The sequence below is a fragment of the Sapajus apella genome, unplaced genomic scaffold (assembly GCF_009761245.1).
Source record: "Sapajus apella isolate SASKATOON/1434 unplaced genomic scaffold, GSC_monkey_1.0 scaffold8, whole genome shotgun sequence".
Lineage (NCBI taxonomy): Eukaryota > Metazoa > Chordata > Mammalia > Primates > Cebidae > Sapajus > Sapajus apella.
Window position 1 is genome coordinate 46,405,718 of NW_022436948.1, and position 22,166 is coordinate 46,427,883.

At 44.2% G+C, this 22,166-nt stretch overlaps 2 protein-coding genes across 11 annotated transcripts in view; both read right to left on the reverse strand.

Moving 5' to 3' along the window:
• RIOX2 (ribosomal oxygenase 2) overlaps positions 1-22,004 on the reverse strand; it is a 46,410-nt gene extending 24,406 nt beyond the window's left edge. For 5 of the 10 annotated variants that reach the window (XM_032277225.1, XM_032277224.1, XM_032277229.1 and 2 more), the window contains exons 1-6: positions 21,942-22,004; positions 16,478-16,948; positions 11,160-11,279; positions 8,641-8,769; positions 4,632-4,735; positions 107-209 (exon numbers count right to left, since the gene is read on the reverse strand). In XM_032277225.1, the coding sequence (XP_032133116.1) occupies positions 107-209; positions 4,632-4,735; positions 8,641-8,769; positions 11,160-11,279; positions 16,478-16,912 (891 nt within the window). In that variant the 5' untranslated portion in view covers positions 16,913-16,948; positions 21,942-22,004. Of the gene's footprint in view, positions 1-106; positions 210-4,631; positions 4,736-8,640; positions 8,770-11,159; positions 11,280-16,477; positions 16,949-21,165; positions 21,441-21,480 lie in introns of those variants that run through there. The other 5 variants (XM_032277230.1, XM_032277228.1, XM_032277223.1 and 2 more) reach the window with 4 other exon arrangements.
• A 12-nt stretch (positions 22,005-22,016) lies between these two features.
• The window catches only part of GABRR3 (gamma-aminobutyric acid type A receptor subunit rho3), a 74,947-nt gene continuing 74,797 nt past the window's right edge, over positions 22,017-22,166 (reverse strand). The window contains exon 10 of the mRNA XM_032276665.1: positions 22,017-22,153. Coding sequence (XP_032132556.1) covers positions 22,017-22,153 — 137 coding nt within the window. The remainder of the gene's footprint in view (positions 22,154-22,166) is intronic.

The following is a 22,166-nucleotide window of genomic DNA, read 5'->3' on the forward strand; positions in this document are numbered from 1 at the left end:
GGTCTGGCTCATGTGGGAAGAAGTCTCCCGGGGTCCTTAAGGTAGGACTTCAGCTGGCCTGGGCTGCAGCTACCATCCTTCATTCCCACCTGTCTTTACTCCTTACCAGGAGCAGCTGCCGGGGTATGCCGCCCCGTAACTCCACGTCTTCCTTTGCGGTATCAAATACAAGCCCTGAGATGGTATCCAAAAGGAAGTCTCCCCATGAACTAGGATATGCATCAAGAGGGAAAAAAAAGGCCAAAACAGTGAACACATATGAAATATACATAAAATACTTATTACTAGTCAAGCCAAGAGCTACAAATTGGATTACAGCTTCCCTGTTCAGGCATTTTTGAGTTCCATTAATTGGACATTACTCAGCATGGAAATCTAAGACCTTCATCAACCACCCTGCTTCCTCCCTCCCCATTCCAGTCACTCACTTGCAAAGTTAAGCGGGAAGCTAGGCTTCAATACCAATCTCTCTTAAAAGTTCTCAGAAAAATAATCATAGACTTCATAAAACAGGAAGTTCAATGGACCCAATTTTTAACAACAGTGTTTATGAGGGGAGATTTGTAGGAAATTTACATAGTCATTATAGGACCTAAAACCAAATTTTATATGCAATAAATGCAACAGAAATTTAGGGTAACAGCAAGATCTCTGGATTGTGTAATTATTTGAACACTTGTATGTTACATTTTCCTTGTCACAACAAAGGATGCTGCTCCTGAATATCTACCATCAATAATTCCAAAACAATTATTTCTAGCAATGGTTTTACCAGGGGATAGAAGCCAGTGACTAAAAATAACATCTAGGGACAAGCATCCCTATTCAATTACCTTTGCTTTCTCTGGGGTATCTGGAATTGGCTCATTCCTAAGTGTGTGCCGGTAGAAGAAACACTCTCTGTGGGGATGCTCTCTTTAAATATTTCTTAGCTATTTAAAATTTTCCTGTGTCACCAGATTTCAGGAATAGGGGAGCAAACACCAGTTTGCTGGCTAGTGGAAAATGGAAATTCACAGTATGACTTTTACTTCTCACTCAGTAAGCAAAATTAACACTGTTATGCTTCCGTCCCAGAAAAGTTGCAAAGGAGGACAAAAACCACAAGAGACACTTTTCCCAAGACATCTACTCCCTGGCAGCCTCACTGCTTTGTGACTTAATGTTATATCCAACCCTGCATCTTTTATTGAGTCTCAACCTGGAGGGCACATGCAGATCTCTCAGCAACATAAAATATGTGCTTCCTCTGCAGGGTTATGTGGATGGAAGTCATACAGCAACAGCTCATGGAGGACTTGAGCAGAAGTTAAATGGTGCTCTTCTGGCCAGGCATGGTGGCTCACACCTGTAATCCCAGCACTTTGCGAGACCAAGGCGGGTAGATCACGAGGTCGGGAGTTCAAGACCAGCCTGGCCAAGATGGTGAAACCTGTCTCTACTAAAAATACAACAATTAGTCAGATGTGGTGGCACATGCCTATAATTCCAGCTGCTCAGCAGGCTGAACCAAAGAATTGCTTAAACCTGGGAGGCGGAGGTTGCAGTGAACTGAAATTGTGCCACTGCATTCCAGCCTGGGTGACAGAGCGAGACTCCGTCTCAAAAAAAAAAAAGAAAAAAAAGTGCTCTTCTAAGAGTCAGAACAGATACTGGGACTTCCCAAAATTTAGGAATATCTCTAAGGGTTCACTTCGGTAAAACAACCAAATCGACGACACACAGCAGTCCCCAAAACACTCCAATGATGCTACCTTGACAGGTTTTAGGAGAGGCCCCAAATCTTCATCTTTCTATGGTACCTGAAGGAGCACTAGGCTCAAGGCACAGGATCATTTCTGGGGGGCAATGATCCTCAAGTCACATCCTCCCATTCTAGCTCCAGCATCACTGACCAAGACACAGGTCAAAATCCAGCCTAGACACATTGATCATGGTGACCACCCACAGCCCTAGGCAGGAAACGTCTATATTTAGAAAGCTCTTCCCCATTCCCAGCTGAATGGAGAAGAAATGGATAGGTCCCAGGGGCAGCCAGCCAGTCCTTCACTCTTGGGATTGGGAAACAGACAGTGAGTCAGGTCCTTAGCGGAAGCAAAAACTTATAGGGTCAGTGAGACAGGAGGTCAGAACAGTAACTGGTGATGGCTCAGTGTTAAGGGTAATAGGGTCAGTGAGACAGAGGGGGTCAGAGCAGTAACTGGTGATGGCTCAGTGTTAAGAGTAACAGGGTCAGTGAGACAGAGGGGGTCAGAGCAGTAACTGGTGATGGCTCAGTGTTAAGGGTAACAGGGTCAGTGAGACAGGGGGTCAGAGCAGTAACTGGTGATGGCTCAGTGTTAAGGGTAACAGGGTCAGTGAGACAGAGGAGGTCAGAGCAGTAACTGGTGATGGCTCGGTGTTAAGGGTAATAGGGTCAGTGAGACAGAGGGGATCAGAGCAGTAACTGGTGATGGCTCGGTGTTAAGGGTAAACAGAAGCTAAAGAAGGGATATGAGAGAGCAAAACAGCAGTCACTGGAAAACCAGTTGGTGGCAGTAAGAGAAATGGAAGAGAATTACAGAGAGGGAATAGCTGAGAAACGTGAACAATGGGACCCCAGCAGACGCACGGATGTTCACAGGGCCAAACTATGTGGCCCAGAGCTGCTTTGAATCCAGAATGGACTTCTGATTCCAGCCTCTCTGTAGCCTGGTAATTCCACAGTTTCTAGGACTTACTCCCTCCAGTGACCTTGCTCTTCTTGTGCTGGCTTTGGTGACTGTCTGTCCCTTAAGATGCAAGGAATCTACCTAGCCACAGTGATGAGGGCTTTAATGGAAGCCTAATACAAGCTTGGGCCTTTTACTTGTGGGCAAAGATAGCACCAAACTCAGGCCAGGCCTCGGCTAGCTCTTCCAGTGTCTTTTAAACACAGAGGTGAAATTCACACTGAAAAGTCCAATGAAGAAATGGAGATATGCTTACTAACTTGTTCTGCAAGTTCTGGCCTTGAAGGTAGGAGAGGATTTGCTGTCCCTTAGACCTAGAATGTCCTTTCCTCCTCGGATCTGCTGACCCACCCCTACTTACTCATCCTTTGAGACTTACTCAGCATTGGTGTCAAGTTATTTCTGAAGCCTTCTCTACTGCCCCTACTTAGCTAAATTCATTCCTCCATGCTCCAAGAGTCTTCTCTGCAAACCTACCATAGAAGGTATCACACTATCTCTTCTCCCACAACCACTTCCAAAGTATAAGCTCTCTCGAAGTCCCTTCAATTCAATCCTTGATTCCCACCAACAAACACAATGTCTAGTACATATTTGCCTAATGCAAGAGTTCATGACTAGTATTGTTTTTTCTGGAGACAGTATCTCACTGTGTCGCTGAGGCTGGAGTGCAGTGGCGTGATCTCGGCTCAGTGCAACCTCCACCTCCTGTGTTCAAGCAATTCTTTTGCCTCAACCTTCCGAGTAGCTGGGATTACACATGCACACCACCACTTCTGGCTAATTTTTGTATTTTTTTTTAGTAGAAATGGGGGTTCACCATGTTGGCCAGGCTGGTCTCAAACTTCTGACCTCAAGAATCCGCCTGCCTTGGCCTCCCACAATGCTAGGATTACACACGTGAGCCACCACGCCTGGCCATGAGTAGTGTTTTTAAACATGATTTGGACCAGCAAGGCTGCTGCTTTTGGGCAGCACTGCCACCAGTGAGGAGGCGCTAGCTGAAATGAAACATGAAGTGCTGTCAGCACACGCATTTTAGTCCCGCTGTTCCAGACTGCCCGGCCTACTTCAATTTCATGGACTGTAAAAAGAGGCCCTTAAAAGAGACCTGGAGATTTCAATGGGTAGAGTTTCTGTTGTAATGAAACGTTTTAGAAATGGACAGTGGTGATGGTTGCACAAGAGTGTGAATGTCATTAATGTCAAACTATGTATGCTTTAAAATGTTTAAAATGGCGTATTTTGGCAGGGCGCAGTGTCTCAAGCCTGTAATCCCAGCACTTTGGGAGGCCGAGGCAGGTGGATCACGAGGTCAAGAGATCGAGACCATCCTGGTCAACATGGTGAAACCCCGTCTCTACTAAAAATACAAAAACATTAGCTGGGCATGGTGGCGCGTGCCTGTAATCCCAGCTACTCAGGAGGCTGAGGCAGGAGAATTTGCCTGAACCCAGGAGGCGGAGGTTGCGGTGAGCCGAGATCGCGCCATTGCACTCCAGCCTGGGTAACAAGAGCAAAATTCCGTCTCAAAAAAAAAAAAAAAAAAAAGGCGTATTTTATGTTATATATATTTTATCATATTTAAACAAAAGAGGGAGTCCGACCCCAGCCTGGCATCACTGACACACTGACACACCCACAGCTAGTCTCTTTGTTTCCAAACTATAGGACTCTCTATTTGGGCAATGTCTCATATCATACACAGAGTCAGGTTCATGATGTCCCCAGGAGCAAGTCTAGAGGGGCCAGTCACACACATGGGACATCAAAGGAATGTGGAAGTCAGCAAAGGACACAGAAACCCTGGGGTCTGCATGGGAAGTAGGGGCCAACTCCCTCCTGTCCCTCCTAAACATGGCTGCTGTGGGCCAGGACTCAGAGCTGCCCTGGCACGCGCAGCCGGGAGTCAGTGTTTACTTGTTTTGGTAGGTGCTGATGGTCACGTGAGTCGAGTGGGCCAGCCCCACAGGAGTGTCCGCCTGATGAATGGTTCCTCTGGGGAAGTACAACAGATCACCTGGCTAAAGGAAGGAACAGGAAAGGGGAGAGAAGTTAGTAAGAAGTATTCCTTGTCAGTCCTCTTTATTTCAAGGAGATAAATATGGACTCTGCATCTCAGTTCTCCATTCTAGAAACTGCCATCTAGTCTGTATGCTGGGCTCACGTGTCTGCGTCCGTGAGCCTGTCACTGTGAACCACAATCCACGAGAGGCTCAGTGCCTGAAGTCACTTTCTTTTCATTCTCAAGCTGAGACCAGACTCACCTGAGACTACCCCACCCTGACGCAGGTATCACGCAAGGTGACGTCCTGTATCTGGGACGCCTGCTTCCTCCGTCTTGCACGCTTCAGTGGTTAAGAGTAGGAGCTTTAATTGAGAGTCATATAGACACTGCCACTTACTGGCTGCTGACCTGGCAACTTACTTACCTGCCCAAAGCCTCAGTCTCTTTATCTGTAAAATGAAGCTAATAGCCCCAAACCTCACAGGATTATCTTGAAGATTAGAGATGCTGCTTCCAAAGGTCTTAGGGCAATGATGGGCATGTGACTGGATTGTATCATTGTACCTGCCATTCCTCCACCTCCTGATAATTTCCGAGTATTCTAGGTAGGGTCTGTGTCTTACCCACCTTGCCTTCCCCAGAACCTGCCCTAGCAAAGCACCTGGCACTCAGCACAGGCTCAGTGAATGTTGGGATGAATGGGTGAAAAACTATACAATCCTTACTTGAACGGAAAAATCAGATGCAATGAAAGATCCGTCATTTTCTCGGGCAGCTGAATCTCCTCTGCCCTATTCCAAGGGAGTGGACTAAAACATTCTCCCTAAATTACTCCCGCCCGGAGCTGCCTTCTTCGTAATCCCACTCAAGCCAAAACATTCCGCATAGTGGCTACCCACAGAGGAAAGGGCGAATCTGGAGGGTAGCTCATCTTCTCTCTGCAGCTGCAAGCAGCAGTCTAGTGCAATGTTTAAGACCATGAGCCCTGGCAAAACAGCTCAGGAAATATCAACTTTATAAAAATGTTTAAGATTCTCCTCAAAGCAAGAATATATCATGATATACATTCATAAAAGCTATCCTGGTTGCAAAGTTCCCCTGAATGCCAGCAAACTGACAGTACTTCAAGTGAACGCTTCACTGATAATTATAACTATGATTTACTGAGTGTGTCTGTGCTAGCCCGAGTGACACTCTCATATGTACAGTCACATGTCACTTAACAATGGGGTTATGTTCTGAGAAAAGTAATTTTGTCACTGTGCAAACATCAAACTGTACTTACAAATCTAGGTAGATGTCCTGCTCCCTAGATTACATGGTATAGCCTATTGCTCCCAGGCTCCAAACCTATACAGCACGTGACTGCACTCAATAGACAACTGTAACTACATGGTGTTTATGTACTTAAATATACCTCAACAAGGACAAGTGAAAATACAGTATAAACAACAAAGACTGGAACATCTACATAGGACTGGAATTTACTGTGGGTGAGTCCGTCAGTGATGGTAAATGAATGGGAAAGCCTAGGGCCCCGCTGTACATTTTTATACAACTAGCAGAGAAGTAGGTTTGTTTACACCAGCATCACCATAAACACGTGAGTAATGAGTAGCACTACAACGTTTTACAATGGCCACGATAACGCTATGTGACAGGAATTTTTCAGTTTCATTATAACCTTATGGGAGAACTGTCACATCTACAGTCTGTTGTTGACTAAAATGTCAAGTGGCACATGGCTGTGTTTCATTCATTTCATACACATTTGCCCCACCATCCTGGCTGAAGAGGCAAGTAAACATTCTCCCCTGCAGCCTCCTGAAAGAATGCGGTACAGCCACCCTAGTGAGACCCTTTGGACTCCTGACCTCCAGAGGCATAAGATAATGAATTTATGTTGTTTTAAACCACTGAGTTTGTGGTCATTTGACAAGCAGCAACGGCAAAACTAAGACAGACATACAGATATTTCCTCCAAAGAATTTTATTGTAAAGGAGGCACCAAAATAATATGTTTCAACCCTCATAGCCTGCAGGGTAAATATCATGATCTCCATTTTAATAAAGAGGAAACTGGGACTTGGATGAATGGCTTGACCAAAGACATGTGGCCAAGAAGTGACAGGCTGAATCCAAACTCAGATCTGTCAGATCCCTGAGCCACAGAGTGGAGCTTCCATCACAGGGGTGATCGCATCCTGAGAGCCTGGGTCTGCAGATGACCTGCACAGGCTGCCACTGGTGTAAAGGAAAGAGGCAGATGAGGGCTCCAGGACCCCCACTGTCACTCTCCCATGCCCACCGCCGCCCCACCCTCCGTCACAGCCATGAAGTCTATTTCATCTTTGGGCACTAACACAAGATTTCGCTGAAGAGGCCCGCTGGGTACAAGCTCACATGTGCATACACATACACACTTGAACAACCCTGCACAACATGGTCTTTCTCCTTCCAGGAGACTCAGGGCGTCTCTTATGAACTATGTGTTCACTGAGTGTTTAATGGGCATGGCAACAATATGAAAAGTCCACACCATCTACACTTAAAGGCCACTGTGAAGCCTGACCTTCTCAGGCAGAGCAAGTAGCCAGTTCATCAGCCTGAACAACTCAGCCCTGACCTCCGAGACCATACATGGCTTAGTCTTTAAAGATAACCAACCACGAATCTCTATAAACATGGTGCAAAAAAGCAGAAGCTGGCAGACTCTGTGAAGAGCCAAATGTAAAAACAACACATAATTTTGGTTTGTGGGCCAAGTGATCTCTGTGGCAACCAGTCCGCTCAGCTGGTGTGGCATCAACACAGTACGTTAAAGAATGGGTGTGACTGTGTTCCAATAAACGATTTACAAAAACAGGCAGCAGGCCAGATCTTCTGGCCCATGGGCCATAGTTTCATGACCACTGACCAAAGGTATAAAAACCAGTAAGGTTACCTTAACTGTTGTTTATTTATTTAAGTCTCCTATGATACAGTCACCCATCCTAAAAAGCGAGTTAGCTTCCCTTAGTTACTGGGAAGCAGGAAAGGATTCTAAAATCAAAAAACACACAAAGCATTGAGTAAGAAACAGACTAATTATAACTTCGAGACACAAGAAAAACAATAAGTATATGCAAATGTGTCGGGTTGGTAGATTCTTTGGAATGGTTTAAAATAACTCTCGTTTTATTGCTGAAGGAAATTAAGTTACATGTTTTAAGAAGGAGTATAAAATTGAATTATGAAATGACTCCTATCCCTCTAAGGTTCTTTTCCTCAACAACCTCTCCTGCTGGGGACTGGCTATGTTCCCATCGAGGTTCACTGCTCAAAGACAGATTTGCTCAGCAGCAAGATTTCAAGGAACTTGCACATGATCAAGCCACCTGAATCCCTGAAGAAGGAATCCTCAAGAGCTTTCCTGATTACTGCTGTTCTGGTAACTGTATGCAGCAGGTACAGAGACAGTCTGCCATATAACCAGAATAAAAATGAGTCACACTGGAATTTTAATAAAAAACTAAGGGATCCATGGCTATGCTCTGCCTAAGCAACTTCCAGCCCTGTGCTGACCATTGTCTTAGATATGGAGAAGCTGCCGAAGGCCAGCATTTCCATTTTTCCTCTAGAGTCAGTAGTTCACTGAATTCTCTTTCTTCCTATTGAACTTGAACTGTATATGAAGACAGGTTATTTGGGAAGCGAACTTAATACTTCCTTAGCTCACTTCTCCAAGTGCAACCACCAAGACACCTTCAGAAATTTCATGCGCTGGCTGATGGCAATGACAGCCACCCTGCCCTGAGACCCAGGGACACATTCCCATGGGGACCATCACATGAACTCTAAACCTTGAGCCTGAACTTGTCTTAGCAACAGAGAAAATCATGATGGTTCCCACATGAGGTGCCCACAATGACCACCACATACCTTCAGTGTAAACTCATGCACCGGCCTGCCGAGCCTTTCCTCGGCCTCCACGCTGTACTCTCGTGCCAGGGGGACAGTGGGGTGGTAGAGGCGCCAGTGTTTCTCTCCCTCCAGCTGCAGGATGAAAACCTAGACATCCACAAGGCCCAGGAGCATCAGAGAGCTTCATGGCAACTCACAGAGTACTTCTGGAATAGTAGCCCTCTAAGGGCTTAGACAAATACTATAGGTGAACCTTGAACAATACAAGTTTGTTTTTTTTTTCTTTTATAGAGACAGTCTCACTCTGCTGCCCAGGCTGGAATGCAGTGTCACGATTATAGCTCACTGCAGCCTCTCAAACTCCTGGGCTCCAAAAATCCTCTTGCCCTAGCTTCCTGCATAGCTGGGAAGCTGGTACACACCACAGCACGCAGTTAATTTATCTTTTTTCTAGAGATGGGGTGTCACTTTGTTGCCCAGGCTGGTCTTGAACTCCTTGCTTTAAGCAATCCTCTCGCCTCGGTCTCCCAAAGTGATTGCAGGCATGAGCCACTGTGCCTGGCCTAACAACCTGGGGATGAACTGCACAGGTCTGCTTATATGCTGATTTTTTTTCAATAAATATATTAGAAAATTTGGGGGAGATTTGCAACAAGTTGAAAAAAATGAAACATACCAAAAGAATTAGGAATGGCATAAATGCATCAAATATAGAAACATATGTAGATACTAGTCTATCATCTACTACCATAAAATATACACAAATTATAAAAGGTTAAAATTTATCAAAACTTACCTGTACAAATACTTCCAGACAATACATGGCACCATTTGCAGCCAAGAAATGTAAACAAACTTACACATTGTACTGCTGTAATAATTTTGTGCTACCTCCTATTGCTATTGCATGAACTCAAGTGTGATGCTAATTATCTCCACATGAGCAGTTCCTCTCTCCAGTACATTGGGTATCACAGTAAAAAGTGATCTCTCACAGTTCTTGTGAATTTTTCATCATGTTTAGTACAACAACTTAAACCTTGAACAACACCAAGGGACCCACATGAAGCACCACCACTGTTACCGCAAGTCCTTCTGAGACGCAGAAAAAGGTCGTAACATTAGAAGAAAAAGTTGCATTGTTTGATGCATACTGCAGATTGCGGCCTGCAGCTGTGGCTGCCCACCATTTCAGATGGATTTAGCTTATAAACAAATGACTGAAACTTACAGTCTTGATACAGTACAGTACTATATTTTCGCTTTCTAATTTTCTTAATAACTTTTCTCCAGATTACTTTATTGAAGAATGAAGTATATTACACATTAATATACACAATAGGTGTGAACCAGTTTATGCTATCGGTAAGGTATCTAGCCAACAACAGTAGGCTACTAGTAGTTAAGTTTTGGAGCAGTCGAAAGTTACAAGCAGATTTCTGACTGGACAAGGTGTTGGCACCACTAACCCCCAGACTGCTCAAGGGTCAACCGTACAAGTTTCGGATAAAAAATAAAAATGAAAAATGAGAAATGTATGTCATTCAACACTTAAATGAGAGTTGCCACTACTGGATTTTATTTTTAAAAACAGGGAATCATGAATCCTGACACTGGATATTCATTCTTTTCACTTTCTTAGAGCCTCGCTGAGTTCTTTATATCCCACTATCTCATTCCTTTAAATCTTCTATCAGGCAGCTAAAAGCCCATAATCTCCGATGGAAAAGTCAAGCTTCAGATATTACTAAAGGTCTAAATCCTGAATGTTGAAAGGGCCTGGGCAGGGAGGAAAACTTCAAGATTTTTATTCTTTATTCAGTCAAAGATATTTTAATATTCTATTTAAAAAAAACATTAAAAATAACATTTTGGGAAAATGTATTGATGTCAAATTGCTACCAAAGGAGAAAAAGTGGACTTTTTCTAACAACTCTGTGTTTATACCTTATATTAGTATAAAAATAAAACGACTAAGCCAAATAGTTAAATTTTTTTGGGAGCCACATCAGACTGAAATCAATACTTGTCAAGACGCCAATGCTTAAATGAAAACATGACCCTCATTCAAGCTGCCCCAAGATTTTCACAAATGGAAAATATATACATAATTTTGGCAGCTACTGAAAAAGAACAAAATGAAAGCAGATGTAAGGATTACTTGTGACCTCACCTTTTATATTAAAGACCATATTTTGTTAAATTAAAGGAAAAGCCAATCACACTTTTCTGTAGATAAATTCAATAAATGCTTGTTTCAAAGGAATGTATGGCTGTTTAAATTAGTAAGGGTGGAAACAATCTCTCCCTTTGAGACGAAGTGGGAAACCAGCTTAGTGGGATTTACTTTGGATTTACTTCTGTACAGTGTCTGGAGATTTCATCTAAATGAAATCAGTATCTCCAGACACTGTATAGAAAGAGCAAAGACAGATCTAAGAGCTTTAGAGAATATGTGAACTTGCCCTGACAACAATCTGAAACCAAGCTAAGCAACTCATTCTTCCCAATATGGGGCAATTTTCTCCCTCTCTTACCTCAACATCATCATAATGGGGTGGGAGGCCCTGAGATCCTGCAGGAGTTATGTACACATTTGAGCCAACCAAAGAGCCAAAGTAACATTCCAGCTTCTCCTGGATCCTCCAGAGCTCATCCTTTACAGAAAAGGAAAACAGAAAGAGGGAAGTGAAAAATGTATTAGAAATAAGAGCACATTCTTATTCACTTAGGAAGTCTTTACTGCACAACTATTATATATATGCCAGATACTGGGAATTAAGCAATGATAGAGCCAATACCCGTGACCTCAAAAATCTTCCATTCCAGTGCAGAAACACCATATAACAGATGTAAGCAGATAAAGGGGAGACTGACAAGGCAGGCAACTGGGAGTCAGGAGGATTTTAAGCAGGGAAGGATACAACCCGATTTACATTTTTGAAAGCTCACCCTGGCTACTGTGTGAAGAACGCACTGTAGAAGAGTGGAGGTCAGAGAAACTCGCGAGGAAGCTTCTCAGGCATCAGCTCTAGTGACAAGGGACTGGGGTGGCAGGAAAGGCGTGGACAGAAGGAGAGAAGTAGAAGAGTGGGACGGACTCTGCAGTGGCACAGACAGGACTTGCTGATGGACTCAATGTAAAGGACAGGAGTAAAAAAATACTCCTGGGTTTCTGACTTGGGCAATCAGTTCCCCTTTCCACTGAATGAGATGTGAACGACTTGCTAAAAAAAACTTTTCAGGACAAAAAAAATTTCATGTTAGGAATGTTAAGTTTGCAGTGCTGAGACCATCTCCCCATGGAAATGTCTTTAAGTCAGTCAGAAGTTCTGGCAGAAACTAAGGACTGAAGATTTACACTTGGGAATCGCCTACACAAAATGGGTATTTAAAGCAATGGGAACATAAATGACAACACAGGAACAAGTTACAGACAGAGAAGGAATAACAGGCTGGGGGATGTTCCCTCTCTCCACTAGTCAACTCTTCAGAGCAGACATCAGACTGAGGGGCCTCGCAATGGGCCATATATTCCCAGGAGGGAGAAAGAAGTCTGAGTTTACCAAGGCTGATGAGAAAGGGGAGGGGCAATTAGGCCATGTAGATATCAGCACTTTCTGTGTGCCAGGCACTGCCTCCAAGTGCTTTACACGTACTAATCATGCAACCCTCACAATAACCCTGCCTCATAAAGAGGGTACTCTCATTACTTTCAGTTTAAAGAGGGTGCTATCATTATCTTCAGTTTACAAATGAGGAATCTGAGGCATGAGAACGTGCAACTAGTAAAAGATGGAGTCAGGATTCGAATCCAGGCAGCATGGCTCCAGAGTCCATACCTTTCAAATAATTTAAGAAAAGACAAATTACAAAGGACATCAAAGAGACTGAAGTTTTAAACATATGAAGGTACAGTGCCTGACACACACACTATATTACAACATATTTAAATGCTGGCTGAGCAAACCAATGACCACAACTTGGGAGTCCCTTCTACCACAGGAGTGAAAAAGAATCCACTGTATTAAAAATATCAAGTAAGAAAGAACTGGGTCAATATGAAAAAATACTTTTTTAAGACAAGGTCTTGCTCTGTCAGCCAGGCGGAAGTGTAGTGGTGTGATCACAATCACAGCTCACTGCAGCCCTGACCTCTCAAGCTTACATGATTCTCCCACCTCAGCTTCCCAAGTAGCTGGGACTGCAGGTGCATGTCACCACGCCCAGCCATTTTTTTTTCTTTTTTTATAGAGATGGGGGTCTCACTTTGTTTCCCAGGCTGGTCTCAAACTCTTGGGTTCAAGTGTTCTTTCTGCTTTGGCCTCACAGAGTGCTGGGATTACAGGTGTGAGCCATGGACTTAGCCAAGGACATCCTCATAGAGACCACTGGGCTTCTCTATTTACAGATCTCAGAGTTTCTACTTAACTCAGAAAAAATAATTTAATGTTATCTGAATAGCTCCAGAGAGTTAACAGAGCTCCAAAGGAGTCTAATTTTTTCAGGGAAAGGCCAGCAGGAACTGATCTGTAATTATTTTTATACAGTAACTGGAACCACTAGAAAACCAGGGCCTCTCTCTCATGGTATGAGAGGACTTTCGGGACTGTGTAAATGATTTTAGGGTTCCCAACTATCTGTAACTAATGAATATGCCTCTTTTCTTCTTAAAGGTTATTGAAAATGCTACCAATGGCACAATTTTTCTATTTCACCTGGACCTTTAGCTTCTGAATCTGCCAGCTGTGGCCTACTAGAAAGCGATCTGGAGCCAAACCACCTCAGATCACGTTATAATTACAAGCAAGGTGACCTCAGTTGTTTATTTTTAAGATAAAGATACTACCACTCCCACTCAAACACTGTGGCGAACAGCATAAAACAACTTACCACAAATCCTATTTAAATTGCAAAGCAGTATACAAGCAATATTGCTTTACTAACATTGACTCAAGCACAGACAAGGCTCCTGAAACCTGTCTTCTCCTTTACCGCATGACTCGGTATCTGGAGAGGCCAAGGAGGACCTGGAACAATGAAAGGGAGAAGGCAGAAGTCTCTCTCCGGTTTGACTATGACCGCCTCTCTCCATTGACCTAAGGGAGAAGGCGGAAGTCTCTCTCCGGGTTGACTATGACCGCCTCTCTCCATTGACCTAAGGGAGAAGGCGGAAGTCTCTCTCCTGGATGGCTATGACCTCCTCTCTCCATTGACCTAAGGGAGAAGGCAGAAGTCTCTCTCCTGGTTGGCTATGACCACCTCTCTTCATTGACTTACCCCTCAGAATCAAAACTCAAGGCCATGGTTAAAACAGAGGCCCATGTATATGCCTAATGAAAGGCAGAAGCAAATATACAAAAAGCCCTACTAAATTTCAATTTTTACATCTTTCAAAGTGTGGTAGGATAATGCGTTACATTTGGAGTCAGAAACCCTTATCAGCTTGGAATAGCTGTGGAAAGGTCACATCAGTAAACTCCAGTTTTTTCACATAGAAAATGGAGTCTACGGCTAGCCACAGTGGCTCACACCTGTAATCCCAGCACTTTAGGCGGCTGAGGTGAGCAGATCACAAAGTCAGAAGTTCAAGACCAGCCTGGCCAATATGGTGATACTCCGTCTCTACTAAAAAATTACAAAAATTAGCTGGGCATGGTAGCGTGTGCCCATAGTCCCAGCTACTCAGGAGGCTGAGGCAGGAGAACTGCTTGAACCCAGGAGGCGGAGGTTGCGGTGAGCCAAGATCATGCCATTGCACTCCAGTCTGGGTAACAACAGGAAAACTCCATCTCAAAAAAAAGAAAGTTCAAAAGTTAAAATATATACAATTATTTGGTAAACTCTAGTCTGCTAAGCCAAATGTAAATAATTGTGATAATTTCTCTCACCAGAACTGTTATTATATAGATTACCCAAAGCAAATGAAAACAACTTATTATGCCTCCCTGGTTACCTCCTTACTCGTTTTTAAGCTAACTATACTAATAAGCTGTGCGCAATCTGAGACCCAATGAACAAAGGGCTGCATTCACTCTAACAGTCTCTCAACCTGGCCAGCGATAAACTGCCTCTAGACTTTCTCTATTCTGATGCTATTAGAGAAACACACAACATCAAATCTCCTCAGAATGTCGTATTCAGAACTCAGACTCTAGTGTAGGAGGGTGAGCTCCTATGGCTTACGGGTCTCTCCAGTAATGGTGGGAGAGATTTCTTTTAAAAAAGGGCACATCCTAGTCTAGCCTGAGGGTTGAATTTGGGCTGAGAAAGCTCATCCTTCCTGCTTTAATACACTCAGCCAGAGCCTAGTCAACAAGGTAAAAAGAAACAGGTCCTTTGACACTGGAATCGCAGACGAGGAGCATGCAGGGCTGAAGTGGATGAGCAGAGAAAAGCCCTGGGGGAGATGTCTCTAAAGTAGAGAAATGACAGCCACAGTGGACACCACACGTATGCCAAATATTATCTCTCTGCTGGTCTACAACCAAATTACACTTAATCAAATTCACTGAATTCATTTATGTTTAGAGTTCTCAGGTTTCTAAAAACCACCCTTAAAAGTGCTACTTCTAGTCCAGGTCTAAATCAGAGAGAAGCATTTTATTGATGGTGTCCATATTTTCTGAATTCAAACCCTAACTTGGTCTGACAAATGATTTGTAAATTCTTTTTGAGTGCCTAGGCCAAAAGGTAAGCATTTCAGGGACATTTCAACTTTGATTGCTTGAGATGGAATAACTGGAATCAGGACTTGTCGTGAAAAACCTAAGAGTACGTACACTTCAGAGTATGAATAGGTTCAAAACCTCTTAGACAAGAAGGAAAGGGAAGGGCATTCACCAGATGAAGCCCAGTGGGATGTAACAAGCCACCTCTAGTTAAATCACTGGAAACACTACTGGTAACTGACAACAGAGCCCCAGAAGCCATCAATAAAGCTGGAATCCATTCCTCTCAACAAAGGACCGCATAAAGCCCTCTTTTTCTCTTCCCATGTTGCCATTTTGATTTAATGGAGGATTACGGAAGGGGGTTTTTAAACAGAAATAAAAGTTTATCTAAAATTCAGAACAGCCCTCACCTGTTTTGGGCCATCTGTCGTGAGGTAAGATAAAGATCTCAAACCTTGAGGAAAACAGATTAGCTCATATTAAATCTGCATTTTATAAATATAGAAATGGAAGAGGCAAATTATTTCCCAAATGTCAATCCCTGATATAGAAAAAAAAAAAAACTAAATATTTGTCAGTCCTCTGCATTCACAAAGCCAAGATTTCCTCCATCAACGAAGCCTTACCAGGAACAGTTCCAGCACCCTGTACCTTTAAGCCATCCATTTGGGTGCAATTAAGGGTGAAGTCTCTTTATTGAACTTGCATCTAGTCCATGATCTGGTCATGGCTCTGAAGGCTCTATTGAGATGTAGGCAGTAAAGGGAAGCGACTTTGGGAAAAATGGTCACCTTGATGCTATCATGCCTTAAATTATAGTGATGTGACAAACCAAATAGAAATGTCCATCATATGGAAAAACATAAACTGGCTCACAGAACATAATTCTGCAGTTGTAATGCCACTTTAATAACTTTAGAAACTTGCAATATAATTTTTACAGCTCGATGATAGCCAAGAATGTCTACCCTGAGTTGTTGCAGTTTCTAACAGTTTAACCAAAACATAACGCATAATCTTAACCCTAGTTAGAATGCATTTAGATCAAAGAGGTGCTACTCCTTCTCAAACTGGCAGGAGCCTAACCAACATCAAACTAAATATTCACCCTTGAGTTGATCTGTGGCCAAATGCTAGTACTTTAAATTGTATGAGGAGTCTGCAATGGGGAAACTGGTTACCTTAAATCTCTGAGGCTGGTGAAACTGAATCGTTGCCCTTTTCTGATCAAAATCTTTTCTCAGCTGAAGAAAGTGTGCTTTGCCATCTTTATTTAAAACCTTCTTCTTCCCACTGACACACCGGCAGACATTCACGTCTCTTCCATAGTACATCCCCTGGCTGCACAGACTCTTCAGATCTGTTAGCTTGAACAGGGACCCATAGTATGTGGCCAGTGCAGGGTCATCTCGCCGAATGAGAAGGGGCTTCTGCTCCCAGAATTCCTTGAAAAAAGTCTCTGTGTTGATGGGTGAGATTAAACTTTCAAAGAGACTACTGGGGCTCTCAAAGTTTAAAGCTGAAGGCCCCCCAGCTGCTTCTACTTTCATCTGTTTACAGGGAACTGGCCCCTCTTCCTTCCTACTCCCGGCAGCCTTTGCTTTCTTTGGCATCATTCTGTCTTCAAGATAAAGCAGTAAGGAAATGCAAAGCTATCAAAAGAACAAAACACACATCGTTAGGTTTACAAAGCGTGCTAGCATTGGTGTTAGTGGATCCCCCACACACACAGCTGAATGACCATGACACCCCATGAGAACTCTTCATAGGTCAAAGCTACTTCCCCCAGGATAGGAGACAGCCTTAAGCCAATGCCATTTCTTCTAGGATATGATTCAGCCTCAACTACCACTCAGATGACATATTCATCTAAAGAAAAACGTGTTTTCCTTTTACACAAGCACTAAGTCATGGTATTCATTATTTATTAGGCAGGATAATTATCTTAGACAAAACTACTCAGCTGACTCAGCAGTTCCTAGTCATAAGTTTAGCCTATGGCCATTGACACAGCAAAGTCAAATATCTTGGATTTGGCCCCCATCAGCATCAGGGCCCACATCTAATTAGATGTACTCTGAGTTAAAAACAATTGACTGGAGAACAACTAACAGCCGCCCACTGCCAGGTGCTCCTCCCCACAGCACCACCCCACTTGTTGCGCAGGTCAATCAACGAGCCCTGGACCTGTGGTGTCACCAGGTGGCTGCAGCAGGCCACTGCCTTCTGCTTCTTTACTAACCACCTGAACCTCCTCACTTCCAGCTCTGAGCTTATTCCTGAAAACTGCCACTTTTATCAGAAACTTCCCTTCATTTAAAGAAACAAACAAAAACCCTAAAGGCTGAAAAGCGAAGGCTAAAAGTAGTTATATCTAAAATCTTGAAAAAACTAAATTTTTAACTGAAATAAGACATTAAATAATACCAATATCATTAACCTCTAACATAGCACTTCTTTAAGATGCACACAGAACACCTGAGCATCTCAATGATTATGATTCAGGTTATGATTCCCTAGCTTCAAGGCAGAGCTGAGAGACAGAGTCTCACACTGTCACTCAGGCTGTAGTGTAGTGGCATGATCTCAGCTCACTGTAATCTCTGCCTCCTAGGTTCAAGCAATTCTTCTGCCTCAGCCTCCAGAGTAGCTGGGACTACAGGTGCGCGCCACCATGCCCAGTTAATTTTTTTGTATTTTTAGTAGAGATGGGGTTTCACCGTGTTGGTCAGGATGGTCTTGATCTCCTGACCTGTGATCCACCCACCTCAGCCTCCCAAAGTGCTGGGACTACAGGCGTGAGCCACTGCGCCCCGTCGAGATTCTGCATTTCTAACATGCTCCCAGGTGATGCTTCTGCTGCTGACACTGCTGAGTGGCAGAAGTCACATGGCCAAGCCTTGCAAAGCTCCCTCAGAACTGCCTTCAAACCACAACTATTGATCCTTATAAAGCAGGTCTCCCTCATCTGTTTCCAAGAACTGTAATTCAAATTATTTAAATTTCCCGAGACTGCAAAACTCCATCTCAGTCATTTCCCCCTGGGAAGGGTCTCCATTGCTTTCAACAGATTCTTAAAGGAGTCCTTACCCCCGGAAAAGGTTAAGAAGTATTGTACTTATAAAAACCAAAATTTCTCAAAGGCTTCTTATTTATAAGTGGTATAGTTTCCTACCTTGGTGAGTTATTAGAATTGCAAAAATACTGTTTTCTGCTCTTTGGTCATTTTAACTAAGCGGTATTTCGGCTACGCTGTAGACTAAGTGGAATCAATGTTCTGGCCTGGGAAGTAAGCTTCCTGAACCACGTGTTACATACTGTGTGATGTGTTACAACATATAAAAGAACTTTAGAATGAAACCCAGATGTAAACTAAACAAAGAAAGGAAATGTCAAAATATCAAACTCTCTAAAACAGTTCAGTTCCTTCGAAAGACCAAGTGCTTTTGATAAGGAAACACAGGACAGGGTGGAAAACTAATACAAATTGATACTAAAATCCTACAGGAGGGGTAAACCTTTACACTTGGAAAAAAAAAAATAAACTTTAGTGTTTAGGATAGGTGCTTTGTTAAGACACATTTTCTGAAAATTTTTCCTTTAAGTGAAGCAGACCAGCTTGAATTCTCCATGAAAGAATTAAGCCTTCATGGAGATACAGCATTGCTAGTACATGGAACTCTGAAGTGATGTTTCCTATCTGTAGAAATACAAACGGATTCGGGAGGGAGTACTGCGTATGCAGAGGAGGTCCCACAGAGGCCTCAATGCTATCCTTTGAAAGTGCAGCTGGTGGCGGACGTCTGAGAACTTAAGATCTTGGGAGTTCCCACCACCGTTAACTGATAGGAGTGGCTCATCACCTAAAATGTACAATCATTACAGTTTATACCGATACCTGCTTTCCTTCTAGAGTCTGGAAACGCCGGAATGCGACAGGCAAAGGTGGCCTAAGTGACCAGCCCCCAGTAAAAGCCCTGGGCACTGAGCCTCTAACAAGTTTTCCTGGTTGGCAACATTTCACAAGGGTCAACACAACTAGTGGCTGGAGCAACTGAGCATAGCCGGTGCGACCGCTGGAAGACTTGGAGCCTTACACTTGGTCTCCCCAGAGCTTCACCCGTGCGCCTCTCCCCTTGCTGACTGTGCCTGGTGTCCTTTCCCTGCAATAAATCAGCAGAGTCCTCCTAGCAAATTGCTGAACTAAGGATGGTCTTGGGGACCACAACACATTGCTCACGTTTAATTTTTAAAAACTTAGATTGGTTTATTAGGTTTGTATTACTAACGGCGCCCTATAGAGTAATTTTACATTCATCCAAACATTTATCTCTCACAATTGGTCAGTTTAAAATTTAAGCAGCAGGAAGATGAAAACCAAAAGCTTGTTTTAAGCATAATATATGAATGCCGTATAAGCACATTCACTAGAAAACGTGGCTAAACAAAGAATGCAAAGCACTTAAGCCAAAATAAAATCAGTTAAAGAATCTTTCCCATCTACGATCACTAACAAAATAAACTTCAGTACTGCATAACAATTGCTTTCGTTAGAATATAAATTTCACTACCCATACTGCCAAAAGTTACATCATTTATTTCTCTATGTTCATGTTGAAATGATTTGAGGCTCAGTTAATTGGAGCCCAGCTTAGAGGTTTCTGGGCAAACACACGATTTCTCTGATTCTCACACCACTCACACTGTAAGACAACCATTGCTTTTAACAGCTTTCTAGAGCAGAGGGGAGAACAGATGAAGCATCCTATCATATTAAACATATAAAAGTCTTAAAGTACATATCACAATTTCGGAAACAGCAAAAAGTAAATCACTTATCTTAGAATCCAATAATATATTACTTAAAGAAGACAATGATTTGTCTGGAATAGTAGAGCCATCACAAGCTTGCCCATAAACCTCAGAGACCACCCCAACAAGAGTAAATATTTCCATAAAGTCACAGACAAGTTTTTGAAAAGCAACTGTTTTCCATTTGAGTTGACTATAAGCATTAAAATGTAAAAAGATTAAAAGATTTGTGGTTCATACTTTGGTGACTACCCACAGATAAACACTATAAGAAAAATCAGTGTTGACAACCATACTACAGGCAACAGATAGTCACTATATTTGTAAGGTGTCCTAAGCTCCTCTTCTATATTTGAGGACATGACGACATAAGGAAGCTCTTGAAGGGATTTGTATATCCCCGGAACCAAGCAAGGTGTGGTACGTAGGAGGGCCTCAAGAAATATGTGCTGAATTTTTCACGTTTGCATCTTTTGTCTGCATACAATTTTGGAGACAAATCACAAAGGCCTTACACAAAACAGTTACGGAGAAAACAGATGGCTTGTGCGGTGGGGATTACTTTTCTGATGGCAGCTGTCACTTCAGGATTCAACAGTATCGAAAGAGCTAAAAGGCACTTTAGACATCAGTAGTTATTACTAAAGCAGGGAGGGAAGTATGAGCGTCTACATCCCCTGGGCAGTGTTTTACAGAATGTAGTTTACAGTTACTAGCAAGGTTGCCCGCATGCAAATTTCTGGGTCCCTTATCAAGCCCACTGGATTGCCACTTCTGATGGCTGGGGCCCAGAAAGCTGCATTAACATAATACGCTCTCTAGATGAATTACAGGCCCACTAATGGAGGACAGGAGTCAAATGCAGCTCAGTTAAACACACACGGCTGTCAGGAATTATATACTGCTTGGAACAAGGTTGCCTAGGCTGACCTAAAACATTTCTTTTTGGCTCAGAGATACACTAATCCAGAGAGGGAAAGCTGGTTCTCCTATTGACATAAAGGGGTGATCAGCTGTTATCTTTTTAGTTTTATTTTACAGAGGAAACGGACTGCACCTCAATGTATTTTGGTGATCATGAGGTTACAAAGCTTGATGTCCAGGAGGAAAAACCAGTACCAGCGGAAGAAGCTGGGGAAATCAGGTTCCTCCGCTCAAAGATGAGCCCCGTGAAATGAAACCCAGGCACCAAATTTACAGCCAATGAGTGGTGAGATCCGATCCTCTTCCTCTATCTGTCCTGAAAACAGTGAATAACGTGGTCTCAGTAACCTGTTGGACAACCCAGCTGTCGGCCAATCATTGTGGAATTATTTGCTGGTAAATGAGTTGGAAGCGTAGGCCGTAATGCAGCTTCCTCTTCTCCACACACCTGAACTTCAGGTTTCCCAGCGGTAAAGGGTGTCTGTCAGGCCCGACCTCACGCCCGGCGGCGCGGCCCACGTGGAAGCAGCGCTCGCACAGGCGGTTCTGCCGCCACCCGGCGGAGGCCGGCAGCACCCTCCGTGTAGAGCCTCCAGACTGCGCGCGCTCGTCACCGGCCTCGGGACCATTAGCACAGCACCCGTGCCCTCTCTGTGCCCAAGGCTTCCGCGACCCTACTCCTACCCGGCCGCACCCACCCCGCCCAGGTCTCCGGGGAGGTGGGGCGCCTGGGCGCGCGTCCGCGGCCCGCAACCGCGACGCCCGCCTCCGAGGCTTCCAGCCGGCCCCGCAGGTCCCCCAGACCCGCACCCGGGCCCTGGTGCCTAAAGCAGCGGCGCGCGCCCCGCGGAATCCCGCACCACCCGGCCTGTCTCCGCGCCGCGCTGCCCGCGAGAGCGCCTCACTCACCCCGCACGGCCTGTTGCGCGCGGCCGCGAGCCCACTGCGCGGCGGCTAGGGGCGGGGCGGCTGAGCGCGCGGAGCCTAGGGGCGGGGGCAGCTGAGCGCGCGGCGGCTAGGGGCGGGGCGGCCGGGGGCGGGGCGGCTGAGCGCGCGGCGGCTAGGGGCGGGGCGGCCGAGCGCGCGGAGCCTAGGGGCGGGGGCAGCTGAGCGCGCGGCGGCTAGGGGCGGGGC